The sequence below is a fragment of the Molossus molossus genome, unplaced genomic scaffold (genome assembly GCF_014108415.1).
Source record: "Molossus molossus isolate mMolMol1 unplaced genomic scaffold, mMolMol1.p scaffold_m16_p_7, whole genome shotgun sequence".
Classification (NCBI taxonomy): domain Eukaryota; kingdom Metazoa; phylum Chordata; class Mammalia; order Chiroptera; family Molossidae; genus Molossus; species Molossus molossus.
Window position 1 is genome coordinate 1,326,526 of NW_023425401.1, and position 19,325 is coordinate 1,345,850.

Genomic DNA, 19,325 nt, shown 5'->3' on the forward strand with positions numbered 1-19,325 from the left:
GAGAGCCGTGGCCGGGCGGCGATGGAGCTGCCGTTCCTCAGGGGCAGACCCACGAACGCTCGCGGCATGTCCCTGTGTGTTGGTGGAGGACTGGCTCGTGGCTGGAAGAGGGGGCGCGGGGGTTGCCTGAGTGTCCCGGGCTCTCTGTGGGGTGAGGAGCCCCAGGCAGTCCTGGCACCTGGGGTCCCTGCCCCTCCCTGGGGTCCCTGGGACCGCTCCAGTGGGCAGTGCGGGGAATGGACTTGGCAGGTGTCCGGGTCAGCCGACTCCACGCCAACACCCTGGAGTGGAGTCATCTGGTCCTGACCGTCTGCAGCCATGGCGGTGACTGTGGCGTTTCCTTGGTTACCAGGTCCTGAGCTAACAGTCGTGACCACCCACTGTCCCCCCATCACTAGTGAGAGACAGTCCTTCCGTGTGGTGCATCACTGACGGGGACACGGCGTTAGGGGAGGGGGCAATGAGCCCTCAGGACGGGCTGGGTCCGCGGAGAGGGGCAGGCGGTCAGCCCCGCTCTGACACACTGGTGTCACCTGCGCCTGCTGACGCAGCCCGTGTCACCTGGGGGGGCGGAGCGGCACGCGCGCCTCACGGTTCTGGGGACTCAGGAGAAGCCCCTCTTTGTGGCTCGCACATGGCCCCCTCTAGGTCCTCAGGCAACAGGGGGCCTGGAGCTCTGCCGACCCCCTGGTCCTAGAAAAGACCCTGCCCCCGCCCTGGGGCTCCTCCCTCTCGCGGTTTCTAACCCAGCCCCCTCTCCAAGGCCCCGCCTCCCAGTGTCAGCCCAGGGTCGGGCTTCCACGTGTGGAGTTTGGGGCCACACACCCTCGGTCCATAATGTTCCACCCCTAACTCCCCCAAATTCTGACGGGAAGAATAACACCTGTATCAGTCAACAGACGCCCAGTCAGCCCAGCTCAGCACCACTGACGTCTAAAGTCCTCCCTCAGTCAGGGGCAGGTGATGGAGGGCGTTTGTCCCGAGGCAAAGTTCCCCTCCGGCCTGAGCCTGGGAAACAGACACGAGTCTGCTTCCAGAAACACGGGTGGGGCGGGCGTGGGACAGACATTCCATTCTGAGGAGACGTTGGGCCCGGCGGGTCCCAGCCGGCTGGGAGGGTGGGCGCAGGGCCCGCCCAGGTCAGATGCCGTGACGAGCTCGTAACTCTCGTCTGTTCTCTCTCTTTCCCTGCGCAGCATCTGCAGAACATCTACGAGGTCCTCAAGTGGACCTTCACAATTTTCCCTCAGTTCTGCCTGGGCCAAGGGCTGGTTGAGCTCTGCTACAATCAGATCAGGCAGGACCTGACCCGCAGCTTCGGCATCGATGCCTACGAGAGCCCCTTCGCCATGAGCTTCCTGGGCTGGGTCTCATGCAGCTGGCCTCACAAGGCACCGTGCTCCTCCTGCTCAGGGTCCTCGTGCACTGGGACCTGGTGCAGAGGGCCAGGTACGTCCGCGGGGCCCCTCCTGGCCTCACAAGGCACCGTGCTCCTCCTGCTCAGGGTCCTCGTGCACTGGGACCTGGTGCAGAGGGCGAGGTACGTCCGCGGGGCCCTCCTGGCCTCACAAGGCACCGTGCTCCTCCTGCTCAGGGTCCTCGTGCACTGGGACCTGGTGCAGAGGGCCAGGTACGTCCGCGGGGTCCTCCTGGCCTCACAAGGCACCGTGCTCCTCCTGCTCAGGGTCCTCGTGCACTGGGACCTGGTGCAGAGGGCCAGGTACGTCCGCGGGGTCCTCCTGGCCTCACAAGGCACCGTGCTCCTCCTGCTCAGGGTCCTCGTGCACTGGGACCTGGTGCAGAGGGCCAGGTACGTCCGCGGGGTCCTCCTGGCCTCACAAGGCACCGTGCTCCTCCTGCTCAGGGTCCTCGTGCACTGGGACCTGGTGCAGAGGGCCAGGTACGTCCGCGGGGCCCCTTCTGGCCTCACAAGGCACCGTGCTCCTCCTGCTCAGGGTCCTCGTGCACTGGGACCTGGTGCAGAGGGCCAGGTACGTCCGCGGGGTCCTCCTGGCCTCACAAGGCACCGTGCTCCTCCTGCTCAGGGTCCTCGTGCACTGGGACCTGGTACAGAGGGCCAGGTACGTCCACGGGGTCCCTCCTGGCCTCACAAGGCACGGTGTTCCTCCTGCTCAGGGTCCTCGTGCACTGGGACCTGGTGCAGAGGGCCAGGTACGTCCGCGGGGCCCCTCCTGGCCTCACAAGGCACCGTGCTCCTCCTGCTCAGGGTCCTCGTGCACTGGGACCTGGTGCAGAGGGCCAGGTACGTCCGCGGGGCCCCTCCTGGCCTCACAAGGCACCGTGCTCCTCCTGCTCAGGGTCCTCGTGCACTGGGACCTGGTGCAGAGGGCCAGGTATGTCCGCGGGGCCCGTCCCGGAGGCTGCAGGGCCACTCGCCTGACCCCAGGGCCCTAGTGAGCCAGGCTGCCGTTCCCTGGGCTGCTGTCTGTGCCGTCAGGGGCAGGAGGAAGGACGCGAGCTGAGGGTCTCAGGGAGGCGATCCCTCTGCAGAGCCCCGGCGCCTGCAAGGTCCCAGCCCTGAGTGGATTTGGACGTAGCGGTTTATTCTGTGGCGAAGCGGCTTGACTCCCAGCGGGCGTGTGTGAGATTCCCGCTGTCCACTGCCCTTTGCAGACCCTGTTGCTGTGAATGCCGTGTCTTCTCTTCGTTGGGGGGGCAGGCGTCTGTGGGGACGGGTGTCAGGTGTCGGAGGGAGGGGTGTCGGGGGACAGGTGTTTGCAAAGCTCCTCGGTAATTCTGACAACGGCCAGCACGGCTGGTGTGGGCCCCTCGGGGGTGGGTCTGAGCACAGGAGGGGAGGAAGGGGACAGGCTCCTGTGGGGGAGAGAAGAGGCCCTGGACGGCCGGGCGGGAACGGGAGAGCCCGCGGACAGGGGTGTAGAATTTGAGGAGATCTCACAAGCTCTGTGCGGCCTTCTCCCCGAAGGCCCAGTGCTGTGGGGTCTCAGGCCCCCAGGCCCCCGGCTCTGCAGGCGACGGCCCTCGCTGTCCCTCCCCACCTGCTGCTCCTTCTGTCTCTGCCAATTTGTTTCTCATGCTTTTGATTGTTAGTGATTGTGGAATATATGCTCCTGAGGACCCAGAGTATGTTCTCATCCTCTGTCTGTTGAATAAATTATTACTTCCCCATCGATCATGTCAGGTACAGAGAAATAGTGCAAGGAAGGACCTCAGGCCACTGGGGGCTGGATGTGGATCCTTCCTTCCTTCCTTCCTTCCTTCCTCCCCTTCCTTCCTTCCTTCCTTCCTCCTTTACTCCTTTTTCCTTCTTTCCTCCTCCCTTCCTTCCTTTCCTTCCTCCTTTTTCCTTCCTTCTTTTTCCTCCTTCCTTCCTCCCCTTCCTTCCTTCCTTCCTTCCTTCCTTCCTTCCTTCCTTCCTTCCTTCCTTCCTCCTTCCTTCCTTCCTCCTTTACTCCTTTTCCTTCTTTCCTCCTCCCTTCCTTCCTTTCCTTCCTCCTTTTTCCTTCCTTCTTTTTCCTCCTTCCTTTCCTCCCCTTCCTTCCTTCCTTCCTTCCTTCCTTCCTTCCTTCCTTCCTTCCCTTCCTTCCTTCCTCCTTTACTCCTTTTTCCTTCTTTCCTCCTCCCTTCCTTCCTTTCCTTCCTCCTTTTTCCTTCCTTCTTTTTCCTCCTTCCTTCCTCCCCTTCCTTCCTTCCTTCCTTTCCTTCCTTCCTTCCTCCTTTTTCCTTCCTCCTTTTTCCCTTTCTTCCTTCCTTTCTTCCTTCCTTCCTTCCTTCCTTCCTTCCTTCCTCCTTTTTCCTTCCTTCCTTCCTTCCTTTCCTTCCTCCTTCTTCCTTCCTTTCCTTCCTTCCTTCCTTCCTTTCCTTCCTCCTTTTTCCTTCCTCCTTTTTCCTTCCTTCCTTCTCTTCCTTCCTTCCTTCCTTCCTTCCTTCCTTCCTTCCTTCCTTCCTTCCTTCCTTCCTCCTTTTTCTTCCTTCCCCCTCCCCTCCCCTCCCCCACCCGAGGACATTTTTGCATTCATCTTCTGATAGAGTGGGGGTGGGGAAGGGAGAGAGACACGTGGACTGGCTGCCACCCACACGACCCCAACCGGACAGGGGACAAACTGCAGCCGAGGTACCTGCCTTGGCAGGAACCAAACCCGGGACTGGCTGAGGCTTTAAATGCGAGGCAACCCTGCCAGGGCCTATTCTATTTTATTTTAAATACCTGTTCATTGTAAAGTAGTTTAGGGGGGCCCAGGGTGGAGCCGCACACGACCAGGCCTGCCCGCACCCAGGCAGACGCTGGCTCCGTGCGGTTCCGGTTCGGGGAACCACAGGCCGCCGGGAAGTGACTGCACCGGGTCAGCAGTCGCCAGCGGAGGGCAGAGCCGGGCGCGTGCCGGGCAGGGCGGTGGAGCCGGCACTGGGCCCCGTCCCTCCGCGACCCCCAGCGTCACAGGACCCGGGCCGGCGCAGAGCTGCTGCCCCCTCTCCTGGGCCCAGCTCCCCGGGACTGTCACGTGCGGGGCTGTTACGTGCAGCCCCGGTGCTTCCATGACGGAGTGCTGGGCTTGCTCAGCACCCCGAGCATAACTTAGGGTGACTTCCTTCCCCACCCAGCCCCTGCGGGGCTTATCTCCCCCAGTGGGAAGGAGCCCCAGAGGGCGCGGGCCGTCTTCCAGGGGCAGCCACCCCTGCCTCCAGGGGACACGGCCCCGTCTGAGCCGGTGCGGACCAGGGCGGACCCGTGGTGTCCGGACCTGACCGCCCCTCTGGGGCGCCCCAGCCCGTCTGTCCCAGGGAATTAACTGCCTTCTCTTCCCAGGGGTCGCTCTGCCTTCCAAGGCACCGTCACCCCTTGCGGGGACTCGGACGTGGAGAGCGAGCAGATGCGGGTGCTGAAAGGAAGGACGGGCGGAGACCTCCTGGTGCTGTGCAACCTCCGCAAGAGCTACGGGGGCCGCCGGGGGGCCGAGGCCGTGCGCGACGTGAGCCTGGGCGTGCGCAGAGGGGAGGTGAGGCTGCTGTGTCCTGTGGGGAGGCCCCCCGGCTGGACCCCTCCCCCGCTGTCCCCCCTCCGGCTCGGCTCCCTCTCCGGCTCGGCTTCTTGGCTCGGTTCCCCGGCTCGGCCCCAGGAGCTGGGCTCCCCCGGCTGGACCCCCCGCCCCGGTTCAGCCCCCCCCAGGCTGGGTCCCCCCTGCTCGGCTCCCTGGGCTGGGCTCCCCCGGCTCCGCCCCCCCGGCTGGGCTCCCCCGGCTGGGGCCCCCCGCTCGGGCCCCCCCGGCTCGGCTCCCCCCGGCTGGGGCCCCCCGGCTCCCCTCCTGCCGCCCTGGGGTCTGAGGCCGTGGCCGACAGGCCGGCGGCTGGCTGTGTCCCCAGTGAGTCGGTGCCGCCCGGTGGACGGGTCACCCGTCCCTAATGCACGAGGTCTGAGATGTAGGAGCTTTGATTTTGGCGGCGCTCAGGCCCCCGTGCAGAGAGGTGCGGAGTCCAGGTCCTGAGCCCACGCAGGACACGCCCGGTGATGTCCCGACCGGTGCTGAGTCCGCGAAGGGCGATGGCCCCGGACATGATCCCCCGCCCTGGCTAAGTCAGGGAGGACCCTGCACGGCCCCCGGGAAGCCGCAGGGGCCACACCGGCGGCCGGGCGGCCGTGGCCAGCGGAGCGCGGGTCCCCGAGGCGCGCAGGCGGGCGGAGCGGCCCACGCACGTGCTCGAACAGGACGTGCGACCGCGAAGCGCCCGTGACCGTGTCTGCTCCTCGCTGAGACGAGCCCCGCCGCCCCCGCCACGTTTCCGAACGACTCCGCCCGTGTTGGGACCGGCCCCGGTGTCACTGCCTCCGGGAGCCGAGCAGCCGGCGGGGAAACGGGGAGCCCGGGGAAACGGGGAGCCCGGGGAAACGGGGAGCCCGGAGAAACGGGGAGCCCGGGGAAACGGGGAGCCGGGGAAACGGGGAGCCCGGGGAAACGGGGAGCCGGAGAAACGGGGAGCCCGGGGAAACGGGGAGCCCGGGGAAACGGGGAGCCGGAGAAACGGGGAGCCCGGGGAAACGGGGAGCCCGGGGAAACGGGGAGCCCGGGGAAACGGGGAGCCCGGGGAAACGGGGAGCCTGGCGCTGCAGAGGAGGAGCTGCCGCCCTGCACCGCACTGCGCGGGGCCTGCTCTCCAGGCTCTCGGGGCGCAGCACTGTCTGCGCAGCCGCAGAGCCCCGTGAGGCCCGTGGGGGCGGGGCCGGCGGAGGGTCCTGTCCCTCTGGGACCCATGATTGGCAGAATGGGAGATGGGCACGGCCCACATCACCCAGGGGCATCGCTGCAGGCACAGGGGGCTGCCCCAGCCGCAAGTCAGAGGCAGGTGGGGGTGTGGGGTTGGGCACAGTGTGGGGAGCCTCGGTTTGCATGAACCTGTCTGGGCCTTGGGGGACAGGCAGCGGTGTGTGCTGTGTCTGCCGGGGCCAGGGGGGCAGGACAGGTGGAGCAGGGTCCCAGGAGGGGGCAGAGACCCGTGGGGCGGGCAGTGTGGCAGCCGAAGCAGGTGGGAGCTCGGGGCAGCGCTGTCACCAGAGGGGTGCGGGGGGCCCTGTGCTAGCCAGTGGGCATGCGGCACAAACCCAGGGCTGTTCTCCAGGTTCACGGAGCCAGCAGCCCGCCCAGCCACGGGGGAAAGTCGCCATCAGATGCCTTGGGAGGTGGGCGAGACCCAGGCACTGAGCCCCAGGTACCTCCAGCTGGGCTGTGTCGGGTACCAGCTCAGATACCTGGTGAAGCCGGGGTCCAGCGAAGAGAGGTGTTTTCCCGTGGGCCTCAGACAGGGCCGAGCAGAGCTTGTGATGCTGCGTCCAGAGAACAGAGCTGGTCCGCCCCCTTGTGCCGCAGCATCGGCGGGGTCTGAGCTGGGCCAGGGAGGGAGACCGGGGAATCTTTTTAGAAAGTACTTTAAATGTACAGCGACATCAAGGGGACCGTGACGATTCTGATGGCGTGACTTACAACAAACATTACCGTCGCCAAAGGGAGCTAGTGAGGACGCTTTGGTACGGCCACGTGGATGGGAGCTGGGCGTGCCCGTGGCCGCTGGCCTCAGTGGTCACCCTCTGGAGTTTTCATGCGTGGACTCCCCCGTCGGTCGGTTTCTGCTCTAACAGGCTCCGCGTGGACGCCAGTCATTTCAGAAGCTCCGCACTCGGCAGCTGCTTTATACACAAGTTTGACTTTAAAAGTCTACAGATATCACAGGCCCCCGAGAGGGGGCTGAAAGCAAGCGCTGTTTCTGACACCCCGATTTGTTTAAGTTTTCTCCCCTCAGTGCTTCGGGCTCCTGGGGGCCAGCGGGGCCGGGAAGAGCACCACATTCAAGATGCTGAGCGGGGACATCGCGCCCACCGCAGGACACGCTGTCGTCAGGACCTCCTCAGGGTAAACCCACTTTAATCCTCCTTCTGCCGACAACTGAGAGCTCGTCACCCAGCCCGGGGGACCTCGACGCCCTCGGTCTGGGGGGAACGTCACCTCCCTCCGAAGGCCCTCCACCTAGCGCCTGTCCTCGGGGGGCAGCACCCCAGGTGTGAGAGGAGTGTCAGGACCGAGCTGAGGGTGGGGGCAGGTGGGATGAGGGTCGCAGGTGTGTCCTGTGGAGGCAGCAGGCCGGCTGGGGGTCTGTGTGCTCGCTGCCCCCGGTGAAGAACTGTTCCCTGTCCTGACTTAAGTGGAGACTTGAAACCTTGTCTCCTTGCTCCCAGCGCCCCATGTTTAACCTCCGCACCGTCCGCGGGCAGAGCGCGCACACGCGAGGGTCGGTCTGTGTCAGCGGCACAGTCAGTGTCTCAGGCCGATGTGTCGGAGGACCGGCAGCAGAGAGGGGGCCCGCGGAGGGGGTGTTTGGGGGCTGTGAGTGGGGCACAGGTCCTGCGGGCGTGCTGGAGGGGAGCCGGGCTGTGTGGCCGCAGCTCGCTCTGGGTTGTGTCTGCGGCTCTCCCTGCAGGTGTCCACGCAAGAAGGCGTTTTTGTTGATTGGGTGGTGGTTTTAGTGTAACTTCCCTATTTACAAGTCCAAAAGGATACAATCATCAGAATTCAAAAGGAAACAGAAATATGCTTTATTTTCTCCTCTCTGGGAGGCTGGCTGTCTCCTTTGTAGTCTTTTCCCGCCATTTCTAAAACAATCGGAAAATGAATTTCCAGAAGCTGCTCTGGAAAGCGGGGTGAATGTACGTGATGGTCTGCGCCCCACAGCAGGGTCTGCGTCTGTGTAATTAGCTTAATTACGACTAAACCACACTGGCATTAATCATATCTCTAACCTTGACGGTTTGCAGTGTGAGCTGCACATTGTGTTCAAGGCACTGAATGGCAGTGGGCACACGTGGAGCTTCGGCCACGCAGAGGGTCAGCGCCCACCTTCCCGGCCGTGCGGCCCCTGGCGTGTTCCTCTGAGTTGAAACACCGATTCGTGTGTTTACTGCCTCGACCTGCCTGTCCTTGAAGGTCACGTCACAGGGAGCGGCACTCTTCCTGTGTCACTCGCTGTACGCGTGCATGTCCTCCCCTTGAGAACGAGGTCTGTGCCTCAGAGCGGACCCTCACCGCGGGTTTACGTGCTGAGCTCCTCGTGTGGGGACAGTGGCCTCCAGCTGGACGACTGAAGTCCGCGACCCGGCACTGTGAGTGTGTTTGCTCAGCACAGGGTTTGAACTCAGTGGACGAGCTCAGGACACGGATGCCCAGTAGGGCCCGGCCCCCTGCTCCACACTGCCTCACTGCTGACACTGTCAGGCATTCATGCTGGATTCCGAAAGCTTGTGGGCTTGTAGCCCCCAAATGAAATGCACGCTCATAACATGGTCCTGAGTTGTGACTGCGGTTCCCCTGCGTTACGTTGGGGCTCAGCATCCTTGATCTCGTCTAATCATTGTGACAGCCTTGGGGGCTGGAATCCAAGGTTCGGAGGATGAAGTGGTGTCCTAGAGGCAGACGTCCAGAAAGGGGTGGAGCATGTGTGTGCGCTTGTGTATGTGTGTGCATGTGTATATGTGTGCATGTTGGTGTGCATGCATATGCTTGTGTATGTGTATGCGCTTGTGTGTGTGTGCATGCATGTGCTTGTGTATGTGTGTGCATGTTTGTGTGCATGCGTGTGCTTGTGTATGTGTGTGCATGTTTGTGTGCACGTGTGTGCTTGTTTACACACATGTGTGCACGTGTGTGCGCCCATGTGTGTGCGTCTAGGTTATACAGACTGTCTCTCTGTTGCCTGTGCTTCCTCTGCGCCCGTCTGGAAGCTGCAGCCTCGCCCGCGCCAGGAGGGCGGCTGCGTCTTAGAAACCACCGAGGGCTGGGCCAGACGTTCTCCTTCCCCTCTGTTTTCCGTGTGCTCAGTGGCAGGTTGCACATAATTTTTTGTAAGTTATGTTTCTAAAACCTGATCCCGAACATAGTTTAGTCACGATTCTCTAGGGTTCACGTGAAGTGTCTGGAGGGGGAGACACCAGCGCTGACCTGACCGCCCCTGTGCAACCACCGAGCTCTGGGCTTCACACAGGTTTTCTTTAACACACGGAGCAGCCTTGACTGCTGGGTCCAGACTGTTCTACTGGACACGCGGCTGCTCCTCGTGCACGGAAGCCGCGATGCCGAACTAGTGTCCGCTCTGGACACGCCGCGCACTTCTCGGCGTTCAGCACGGGGCGCGGCCTGCGGGCGGGCTCCTGGACCGTGCTCTGCCTCTCCGCAGGGAGGACGTGGCGCTGTTTTCCGCCGGAGCGGCAGGTGTCCGCATTGGCTACTGTCCGCAGCAGGACGCCCTGGACGAGCTCCTGACCGGCTGGGAGCACCTCCGGTACTACTGCAGCCTATGTGGGATCCCAAAGCAACACATCCCAGAGGTGCGGCCCCTCAGGGCTCCAGCGGAGGGAGCCTGGAGGGGTGCTGGGCCAGCACTCTGGGCCGGGTGCAGCTCTCCCAGCCCACGAGGAGGAGCCGTAGCACAGAACTGCCCCCAAACGATGTTTCCAGAACCATGCTGCTGGGGGAGCCGTCTGCTCGTCCTCAGTTGTGCCGAGTAGTGAAGGGACTGTGGGGGCGGGGCAGAGGGGAGGGGGATGAGCCTCGGGGGCGCTGTGTGCACACTGAGCTCTCCCTTCAGGTCGCCGGGGACCTGGTGAGGCGCTTACAGCTGGGAGCCCATGCGAACCAGCCCGTGGCCACCTACAGCGGCGGCACCAAGCGGAAGCTGTCCACAGCCCTGGCCCTGCTGGGGAGGCCCGACCTTCTCTTGCTGGTGAGCAGCGGGCGTCGGGGAGGTGCTCCCACCTCGCTGGGCCTCAGGGTGGGTTCCCCGGAATCTCACGCTCCCCAGCCCGAGCCAGCACCCCAAAACACAACCTGACGCATCACTGGAATGTCACAGAATTAACATTTATTTTTTGATAGTCATTTACTTATCAAATTGAAGATCCCAAAAAACCATAACATGAAGAACAGAATTCAAAAAAAATCAGAGTTTACCTGTAACCTAAAAACCACGTCTGTTTGTCCTCAAGCCCAGTGATTTCCAGCCTCTCTCACGGCACGCAGGCTAGTGACTAAAATTCTGCGGCACACCCAAAAAACGTTTTCCCCTATCTGACCAAAACACAAAACGAAAAGGTATAATTTTGATTTGTTCACACCAGACGGCCACTGGGCTGGCTGTGGCCGTTTTCTGATTCGACGCCCTAACCACCGGGTGTCCCGGGGGCAGACGCGCTCGCGGCCCTGGGTGACAGGTGCCGCCTTGAGCCCCTAAGGACACGTGTTCAGGGCTCCCGGCGGCAGCAGCTCAGTCCACACCGCACCCGTGAGCACCTCTCGCAGACACGGTTGGGGGAGGGCGTCACTGCAGGAGCAGGGCAGGTGCCGGAAGCACCCTGGACTGAGGTGGTGAATACACCCTCTCCTGCTGCCGCTCTTTCTGACGCGTGTCAGCGGCTGAGGGTGCAGTTTGGAAACACGGGCTCACCACCCGGACCCCACATGGAGCCCAGCTGGGCTGGAGGTGCCCGTGTGTGGGCCCGGAGCCAGGCGGCGCGGACAGCTGCCCGGAGCCGGAGTGGGGGCTCCTGCGGGCCGGGCCCCGCCTGTCACTGGGCTCTGTCACCAGGACGAGCCCAGCTCGGGGATGGACCCCTGCTCCAAGCGGTTCCTGTGGAGGGTGCTAACGGAGGAGGTTCTGGAAGGCTGTGCCGTGGTGCTGACCTCCCACAGGTGAGCCACGGGGCAGCAGGGGCTGGGCGTCCAGGCGGGCTGGCCCCCGGGTCCTCGTGCCCACAGCAGCTCTGCGGCGGCATTTCTCCCTGCGTGTCGAGACGGGCACTGCCCACAGGTGGGGGGTCAGGTAGACACAGCCACAGCCCGCACCACAGGTGTCCCTCCCACCCTTGCCCAGTCTGTGGTCCTGAGCGAGCCGGACCCCTCCTCGGGCGGAGTGCAGGTGGCCCCCCGCGGTCACTCCCAGTGGGCTGCAGTGAAGGGCGGGTGCGGCTCGCAGGGCTGGTGGCAGCGTGGACTTTCCTCCTCGACCCCCTGCTCGTCCTGGGGACGGAGAGGCCGGCAGTGCCCGGCCGGCGGCTGTGTGACCGTGTTTCTGCGCGGAGAGCGGACCAGCTGGCAGCACAGGTGTCTCGCTGTCCTGTGGTGTTGCTGTTTGATGTGGGCCCGGCCCCGGACGCTCACCTGTCTCCTGTCCCCGCAGCATGGAGGAGTGTGAGGCCCTCTGCACGAGACTCACCATCATGGTCAACGGCAGCTTCCGGTGTCTCGGCTCCCCCCAGCACCTCAGGGACAGGTGCGTGCATTCTCTCCCTGGTGCGCACAGCGAGACGGGGTTGTGGGTGGGTGCTCCACCGACAGCCCGGCCAGGTAGCTCCTCAGAGGCCGGCGATGAGGCCCGAGGGGGAGAGGTCATGGGCCGACCGCAGCTCTGAGCCCAGCCTTTCCCGACCGCCTGTCTGTCTGTCCCAGGGCACAGGGCTCACGTGGGACCCGGGGAAGCTGGCAGGGCTGTTGCAGAGTCCAGATGAGGACAGGACAGCGGGCCCTCACTGGCACAAGACCCTAAGAGTCCTGAGCCGGCAGGAGATCACATCCACGGCGCAAGGCCAGTGTAGAGCAAAAACGATATTATTGCATGCGCCTGGGTGCAGGCGGGCTAAACCCAAGAAAGGAGTCAACCTTGAACAACAGTTGGGGTGTAGGTTATATACTCTGCTTCTAGCTTCCGGCATGACGCGCTCTGCCTGGCCCGTTGTCCACTTTGCAGGTGGACTGGTCTGGTACCTCGTCCTGCATCTGCTGGGTGGTTCATTGTCTTTCAGATAATCCGACAATCCTCACTCAGCAGAAGGCTGAGCCAAGGCCCTGCAAGCAACACATTTTTTCAGTTTCCACCTTTTGCAAGTGTTTACCTTTACCCTTTAAAACGCTCTTGGCTCTCTCAGACCCCTTCTGAGCAGTCGGTGCCTGTGTCCCTCACCGAGCGAGTCAGGGTCCTCGTCGGTGTACTGGGTGTGGTCGGAAGGGCCGCCCTTGGCCAGGAGGAGAGGAGGCGTTTGAATGAGAGACCACAGGCCCCTCCGGCCGTAGGCTCTTCCTGGCTCGCTGGCTCTCACGTCCTTTCTCCATTTACTGTTTGGAATCCTGGCGATTTTGTCATCAATTTCTATGATGGCTCTTATGTCCCAGTAGAACTCTTAAAATATTTGGTGTTGCCTAAACTGTTTTCAGAATTTCTAATTTCTTTTTAATTTGTTGTTTAATCTTTTTTTAAAATCTAGATTTACTTATGTTGATAAATCGCTGTTTTCATCTGATCAATGTTTTTAGCATTAGAATTGGCGAGCAGAGATTTGTGAAAGTCACAGGTGTCAGGTTAAAGTACGTTAATTTTGTGGAGAAAACCACTGTTGGATGTTGGGACTGTGACGCCGTCCTGGGGGGCACAGGTGGGTTTCTGGTGGCCTGGTGCTGTGGCGGGGGGTGGTCAGGCTCCCTGCTGCCTCCTGCTCAGGGCCAGTCCTGCCGGTGAGCCTACCCGGGACTGTTCTCAGCATGTGGTCTGCTCCCCGTAGTAGGTGTGGTCGAGAGGGAAGTAGGATTTCACACCCTGGCCTCAGTGGGAAGGTCCCAGCCCGGGCCTGGGCACTGGGCCATCTGCCGCTGGGTTCTCGGTTCCCCGTGTGTGGGGGATGCGGGCTCCCACCAGGGTGTCCTTGAGCTTAGACCGCGCCGCCGCCGAGTTCTGCTTCGCAGTCAGAGATGTGTAGAGACGCGGTCGTGTGCGGGCCCAGCACTGGCCACGGCAGCAGAACAGCATCGGGAAGCCCATGCGTCCTGGGAGGTCACAGTGTGACTCCTCGGGTGTGGCCGGTCTGCACCGGCACCGCCTGCCGCTGCAGTGTCAGCCTCTGCTGCTCTCAGGCCGCAGCGCCCCCTGCAGCCTGGGGAGTTGCTCCCAGGAGAGTCCTGCTGGCTGGCAGCTCAGGCACCCCTTGTCCTTCCCCAGCTGGGGGCGGGCCCCCCGGCTCTCGCTGCCCTCCCGCACCTGCTGTCAGTGAGCGTGTTCACCTTCCCTTTAGCAAACGGTGTCGATTCCAGGATTTGATGGTTTAAAAAAAGATAAGTCAGTGTCTGTGCCGTGCAAGCGGAACCAGACGAACTGCACAGCTGAGCTCTGATTTCCTCCTGAACCGTTTCTGAGAACCCGAGATCCCCCTGCAGTTGGGCTGGCGTCTTCCTTGTACTGCCCCGTGGGTGTGGACCGAGGGCACCCACCTCGGGTCCGCAGAGCAGTGACCGCTCGCCCGTCCGCCCCCAGGTTCGGTGCTGGTTACGTGGTCCGGGTGGCCTGTGAGGAAGGAAGCGCGGCCCGCGCCGTCTCCGACTGCCTCGGGCTCCACTTCCCGGACGTCCGGCTGCAGGTAGGGCTGCCGTCCCGGCTGTGTCCCCAGTACAACTGCTGTCAGGGCCCTGCCCCCGCCCGCGTCTGTGCTGCTTCGAGACGACACGCGGTGTCCCGGCCTCACGGCAGAGCCGGGCCTCCGCTCCTCAGACCCAGCCGGGCACTGGGTCCCCGCCGACCGCCGGGAGGACGCCTCGCCTGCAGGTCCGCGGGTGGGTGGCCCAAGGGGACTGCCGTCACACACCCCTTATCTTCGGGCGCACTCCATTGGTTCAGCACAGATAATTGCCAAAGTTAATTCCTCTCATACATTTGTGGTTGGTTATGGGCTTGAGGATTTCAGCATTGTTCCCAAGAAGCACCTGTGCTTGAGGTCATGATCCTCCACCAAGGTGATGCAAAGTGTGGTCCCCGAACCAGCAACCTCTTCCCCCAGGAGCTGGCTGGACCTGCAGGGTCTCGGGCACCAGTATCTTCACCCCTCAGGGAGCAGGTCAGAACTCAGGGTCTCAGGACCCAGCAGCATCTTCTTATCCGCACCCCCCGCCCAGGGAGCAGGTCAGAACTCAGGGTCTCAGGCCCCAGCAGCATCTTCCTACCCGCCCCCCCCCCCAGGGAGCAGGTCAGAACTCAGGGTGTCAGGCCCCAGCAGCATCTTCCTACCCGCCCCCCCCCCCCCAGGGAGCAGGTCAGACCTGCAAGGTCTCAGGCCCCAGCAGCATCTCCCTTCCCCCCCCAGGGAACAGGTCAGAACTCAGGGTGTCAAGCCCCAGCAGCATCTTCCTACCCGCCCCCCCCCCCAGGGAGCAGGTCAGACCTGCAAGGTCTCAGCCCCAGCAGCATCTCCCTTCCCCCACCAGGGAACAGGTCAGAACTCAGGGTGTCAAGCCCCAGCAGCATCTTCCTACCCGCCCCCCCCCCCAGGGAGCAGGTCAGAACTCAGGGTCTCAGGCCCCAGCAGCATCTTCTTATCCGCACCCCCCGCCCAGGGAGCAGGTCAGAACTCAGGGTTTCAGGCCCCAGCAGCATCTTCCTATCCGCACCCCCCGCCCAGGGAGCAGGTCAGAACTCAGGGTCTCAGGCCCCAGCAGCATCTTCTTATCCGCACCCCCCCCCCGGGAGCAGGTCAGAACTCAGGGTCTCAGGCCCCAGCAGCATCTTCTTATCCGCACCCCCCGCCCAGGGAGCAGGTCAGAACTCAGGGTGTCAGGCCCCAGCAGCATCTTCCTATCCGCACCCCCCCCCCCCACCAGGGAGCAGGTCACAACTCAGGGTGTCAGGCCTCAGCCTGCTGATCTGGAGCCTCGCTTGCACATGACCTTTGAGGAGCAGCAGCCCCAGGTCCCTGGGGCGCAGTGAGGGCTGGTGTGGTCCCAGTTCTTCATAATGTCCAGGAGGTGGTGTCCCCGCCGCAGCTGTGACAGAGATGGAACCCTGCCGGGTCAGGGCAGGCTGTGCAGGACAGGGACCTCCGGTTGAGGACACGAGAGGACCCTGTAAGACATCGCCGCTGTCCCCACTTCACGTTTCAAAATGTCGCTTAGAGCAGCCCCGTATCTCCCAGGGGTCGCCGAGCCGGGGTCACCTGCTGCTGGTCGAGTACAACTCGTGGCCAGCGGTCGGTGCTAACTGCCCCCTGGGGACCCGCTCACCGCTGCACCTGCGTGTGGTTAGCACGATCGATCCTGTGTGACGATTGCTTAGGAGACACTTCCCGTCTGGACTTGCAGGGGCAGCGCCTCAATGTGCTGGAATATCACGTGCCAAGGAGACGGGATTGCTTAGCCGACCTGTTCAGAGTCCTGGCGGACAACAAGACCGCGTTGAGCATCAGACACTACTCCATCCAGCAGCCCACCCTGGAGCAGGTGGGCGCCTTGGGGAGTTGGAGGTGCAGCGGGCTGTGCTCGGGGGGCGCCGGGGCTTTTAAGGGAGTGCCGTCGGGTTTCACGCAGCTGGTGAGGGCGCGTGGCGGGAGGTGCTCATGGTCTGCTCTCACTCAGCGTGCATGTGTGGCACGGCGTCCGTGTGCTCACGGGTACCCTGGCCATTCCGTAGGTGCATCACAGCCCCTACCTTGCCTGCCCACCCGCCCCGCCCCCACCCCAGGGATCTCATGTGCCTGCGGCTGGGGCTGAGGGGCGCTGACTTTGGGAGGACAGGCGCCTGGTTTACCAAGGGCATCAGAGTGTAGGCTTAAGTGGCAGCTCTTTCTAAAGGCGTGAGGCGCTGGGGCCCCCCGGGCACTCCTTCCTGGTCCAGAACGTTGGTCAGTCCTGGAGTTTGGGTTCAGTGACTCCCCCGTTTCTGGGGTTTAGGAGGGTGGTGTGAGCGGGTGCTGGTTTTCCGGAAGAAGTTGGGCAGTGTTCTGGGAGGATTTTCTTCTTATAATATTTAAGAACAAGGTCAGGCATTCTGGTTAACAATCACTTTCGCTCTTTATTTCAGGTATTTATTGATTTTGCTGCTGAGCCCCAGCCGACTCCACGGGCCGCTCCGGGTCCGGCCACCAGCAGCCACCGGCCACACGGCCTGCCCGTCTGAGCCCGGAGAATGGGCTGTGGAGGGGAAGCCGCGTCCCTCCGTCAGTCCCCGGAGATCAGAGAGGCCGTGCGGAGTGGCCGAGCCCCAGGCGGCCGGATTTCACCATCTCCTTCGTCTCCTCTCCAGACTCTGTTAGTTAATACCCAGCACACAGATGGCCTCTTCCCCGCAGACTTCACGGTCCCTCCCACACACTCACCCCCTTTGCGAGCCCAGGTGGGGAGTGAGTTTCAAGTCCAACCCAGCAGCTTGGGGCTGGCGAGGCCCTGGGGATGGTCCACATCAACACTGCATTTTACTTCTGAGGCCCCGGGCCAATGTCCCGTCATTGCAGGAGACGGTGCCCAGGGCTCGCTCTGTCTCATCTTCTTACTAGATGGCTTACAGGTGTCTAAATAGGATCATTGATTTACATGCAATTCTCCTTACACTGGATGACATTACATGGTATGACATTAAAAAATGGCCTTTTTTTCCATCTAAAAGATGCTTTAAAAATATGAATTAAAGATCTTTTTAGTCAGCATTTTAGCAAAATTAAATAAATTGAACTTGGTAATCTGTCAGCATTTTAGCAAAATTAAATAAATTGAACTTGGTAATCTGTCATTTATAAAAGTTTTACCAGACTTTCACAGGTTATAATTTTAAGGGAGTACAGAATGAAAGGGTGTGACTAGATCTTCTTTTTCTTAATTTGGATTAGTCATCAGCATTTACAAACTATTTGAGTCAGTAGTTTTCAGCCACATTAGCAGCTGTGGGGCCACGAGACTGCAGGTCCCCAGGCCTGCAGGTCTGAAATGCTGGGGCGGCAGCACTTTGGCCTGAACCCTAAAGAGCCCCCCGTTATTCCAACATACATGCTAATCATATAAACACAATGAGCATGCTGTATATTATAGGAATATTCATTACAAAAATTTAAGAATTTTTCTAGCCATCTCAGAATCACTGTCCTCCAGGTACAAGCCAGATGCAAAGTGCTGAGTGGCTCTGCAGGGCTGTGCACCTGCTCTGCTAGCAAATCCATCAGCTCGACCTGCCCACGGCCGAAGGCAGTGTCCGGTCAGATGTTTCTGAGATACTCCTCAACCATCTTCTCCTCAGTGTGGATGGTACTGCTCTCATTTCAAAATGTAACCACAGCCAGTGACGTTCTGAGCAACAGTAGCTCGTGATCAAAGGAAAACACTTCCTTGTGACATTTCTTTATGGAGGCGAGATTTCATTAAAATTAGTCTCTCCTGATTATTGTTTCATGCTAGGGACATTTTTACATGGTGAAGATGAAGACAATCAGGGATAGTTTTGATTGAATGATTTGATTCATATGAATCATGCTTTCTTAAAGAAGTTACAGTTCAGAGATTTATGATTCTTTCCCCCACTTCCCACGTTGGCTCGTTGTCGAATGGAAGATGTAATCTTTTGTTACTGTTGCTGAATCAATAAATGAAATTGTGAAACACGCCCCCGCTAACACTGCTGTGAACAAACCAGCTGTGCCGTGATCCACCCACTCGGACGGGGTGGGTGTGCGCCACGCGTCCTTTCGCATTCAGGGAGCCGCTGCGTGGAGTCAAAGAGAAAAGGCAAACTTTCTGGAAATCTCCCAGTTTGAAAAGGCTAGCATTTAATTGAGTCTTACTCCACTGTGTTCTGCTCCGAGGGAATTTTTCCTAGTCTCTGTGTCTAGAAGTCTGCTCCTGGTTACACCCTTGAACAACAGGAAGGAAGGGAGCCCCGCCCGCTGAAATGCCGGGTCCCGGAAGACTGACCACGAAAGGGCAAATCCTGTGTTAATGTCAAAAATGTTGCTGCATTTGTAAATTAGGCAGATATTTTATGCCTTTGGAGTTAAACATTTGTCTGAAGACCTTTGGGCTTAAGGTCACGCAACCGAGACTTAAACAAACTCCCCTTTCTGAAAGCAGTCTGCGTGGATGGCTTCGTGAGGCAGAGATAACAATGATTCTCCGGTTCCAGTTCTGTAGCTTTCAGTACAAAGTTGCTCTTTATCCGGATATTTAAACAGGATGTCTTAAAGCCATCCTGCAAACTCAAGACTGTAAAAAGCAAATAAGAATTATAGTTTATGATAATAAAGAAGGGGGTGAAGATCACAGCTTGTTTTAGTGGATGCTAAGTTGAAAAACAGCTCATTATGATCACCTCAAACATCTCACAAGATGTGCACACCCCACCCCACCCCACCATTTAGCATGTGTGACTGTGACACAGATACTTAAATCACATTTTCCTGCCCTGATGGAGGATATAGACATTGAACATTTTCAAGGGGGTTTGACCATGTTTTCACCTTTGGATTTTTGTTGGTATGCGTGGTTTCAGCTCAGTGACAGCCTGTTTATGGTACATTTTATAAACAGTGACACATACAGAATGCCACATACAGAATGATTCAAACCCTTCCAGTCATGTAAGCACACATGCACACACACACACACACACACACACACACACACACACCTTTCAGTCAGTACCACCGAGCCCGTGGTGTGTACATCAGTCAATGGCAGATACTAAGAACACGGGGTGGTGGACAAGGACGTGGGAAAGCCACGTGCTTTGTCCTTGAGATGCACACAGTGGGGAAGGTGAGGTGAGATCCTCAGGCCACATGCACTTCCTGCTCTGGGGCCACAGTGATTATAAATGTGATGCTTCTAACAAAGGGAGGGGGAACCACCTTCATGAAATAGTTACCCCTGGGTGGGCCTTGACCACTGGAGAAAGTGGAAAGGACATTTGAGGGAGAGGGCACTATCATGGCATCAATGTTCCATGAGAATTGGGTATTTCCTGTTTCTCGAGGAGAGTGAATGGAGCAGTCGCACGGACATCAAGCACCTAGCTCT

The 19,325-nt window shown here is 60.4% G+C and overlaps 1 protein-coding gene across 1 annotated transcript in view; it reads left to right on the forward strand.

The window, feature by feature from the left end:
- ABCA13 (ATP binding cassette subfamily A member 13) overlaps nucleotides 1-16,443 on the forward strand; it is a 153,914-nt gene extending 137,471 nt beyond the window's left edge. Inside the window, 11 exon segments of the mRNA XM_036247397.1 lie at nucleotides 1,197-1,368; nucleotides 1,371-1,449; nucleotides 4,790-4,979; nucleotides 7,273-7,382; nucleotides 9,697-9,847; nucleotides 10,108-10,242; nucleotides 11,104-11,207; nucleotides 11,695-11,787; nucleotides 13,816-13,918; nucleotides 15,630-15,767; nucleotides 16,348-16,443. Of these exon segments, the coding sequence (XP_036103290.1) occupies nucleotides 1,197-1,368; nucleotides 1,371-1,449; nucleotides 4,790-4,979; nucleotides 7,273-7,382; nucleotides 9,697-9,847; nucleotides 10,108-10,242; nucleotides 11,104-11,207; nucleotides 11,695-11,787; nucleotides 13,816-13,918; nucleotides 15,630-15,767; nucleotides 16,348-16,443 (1,371 nt within the window).
- The last annotated feature ends 2,882 nt before the right edge of the window (nucleotides 16,444-19,325 follow it).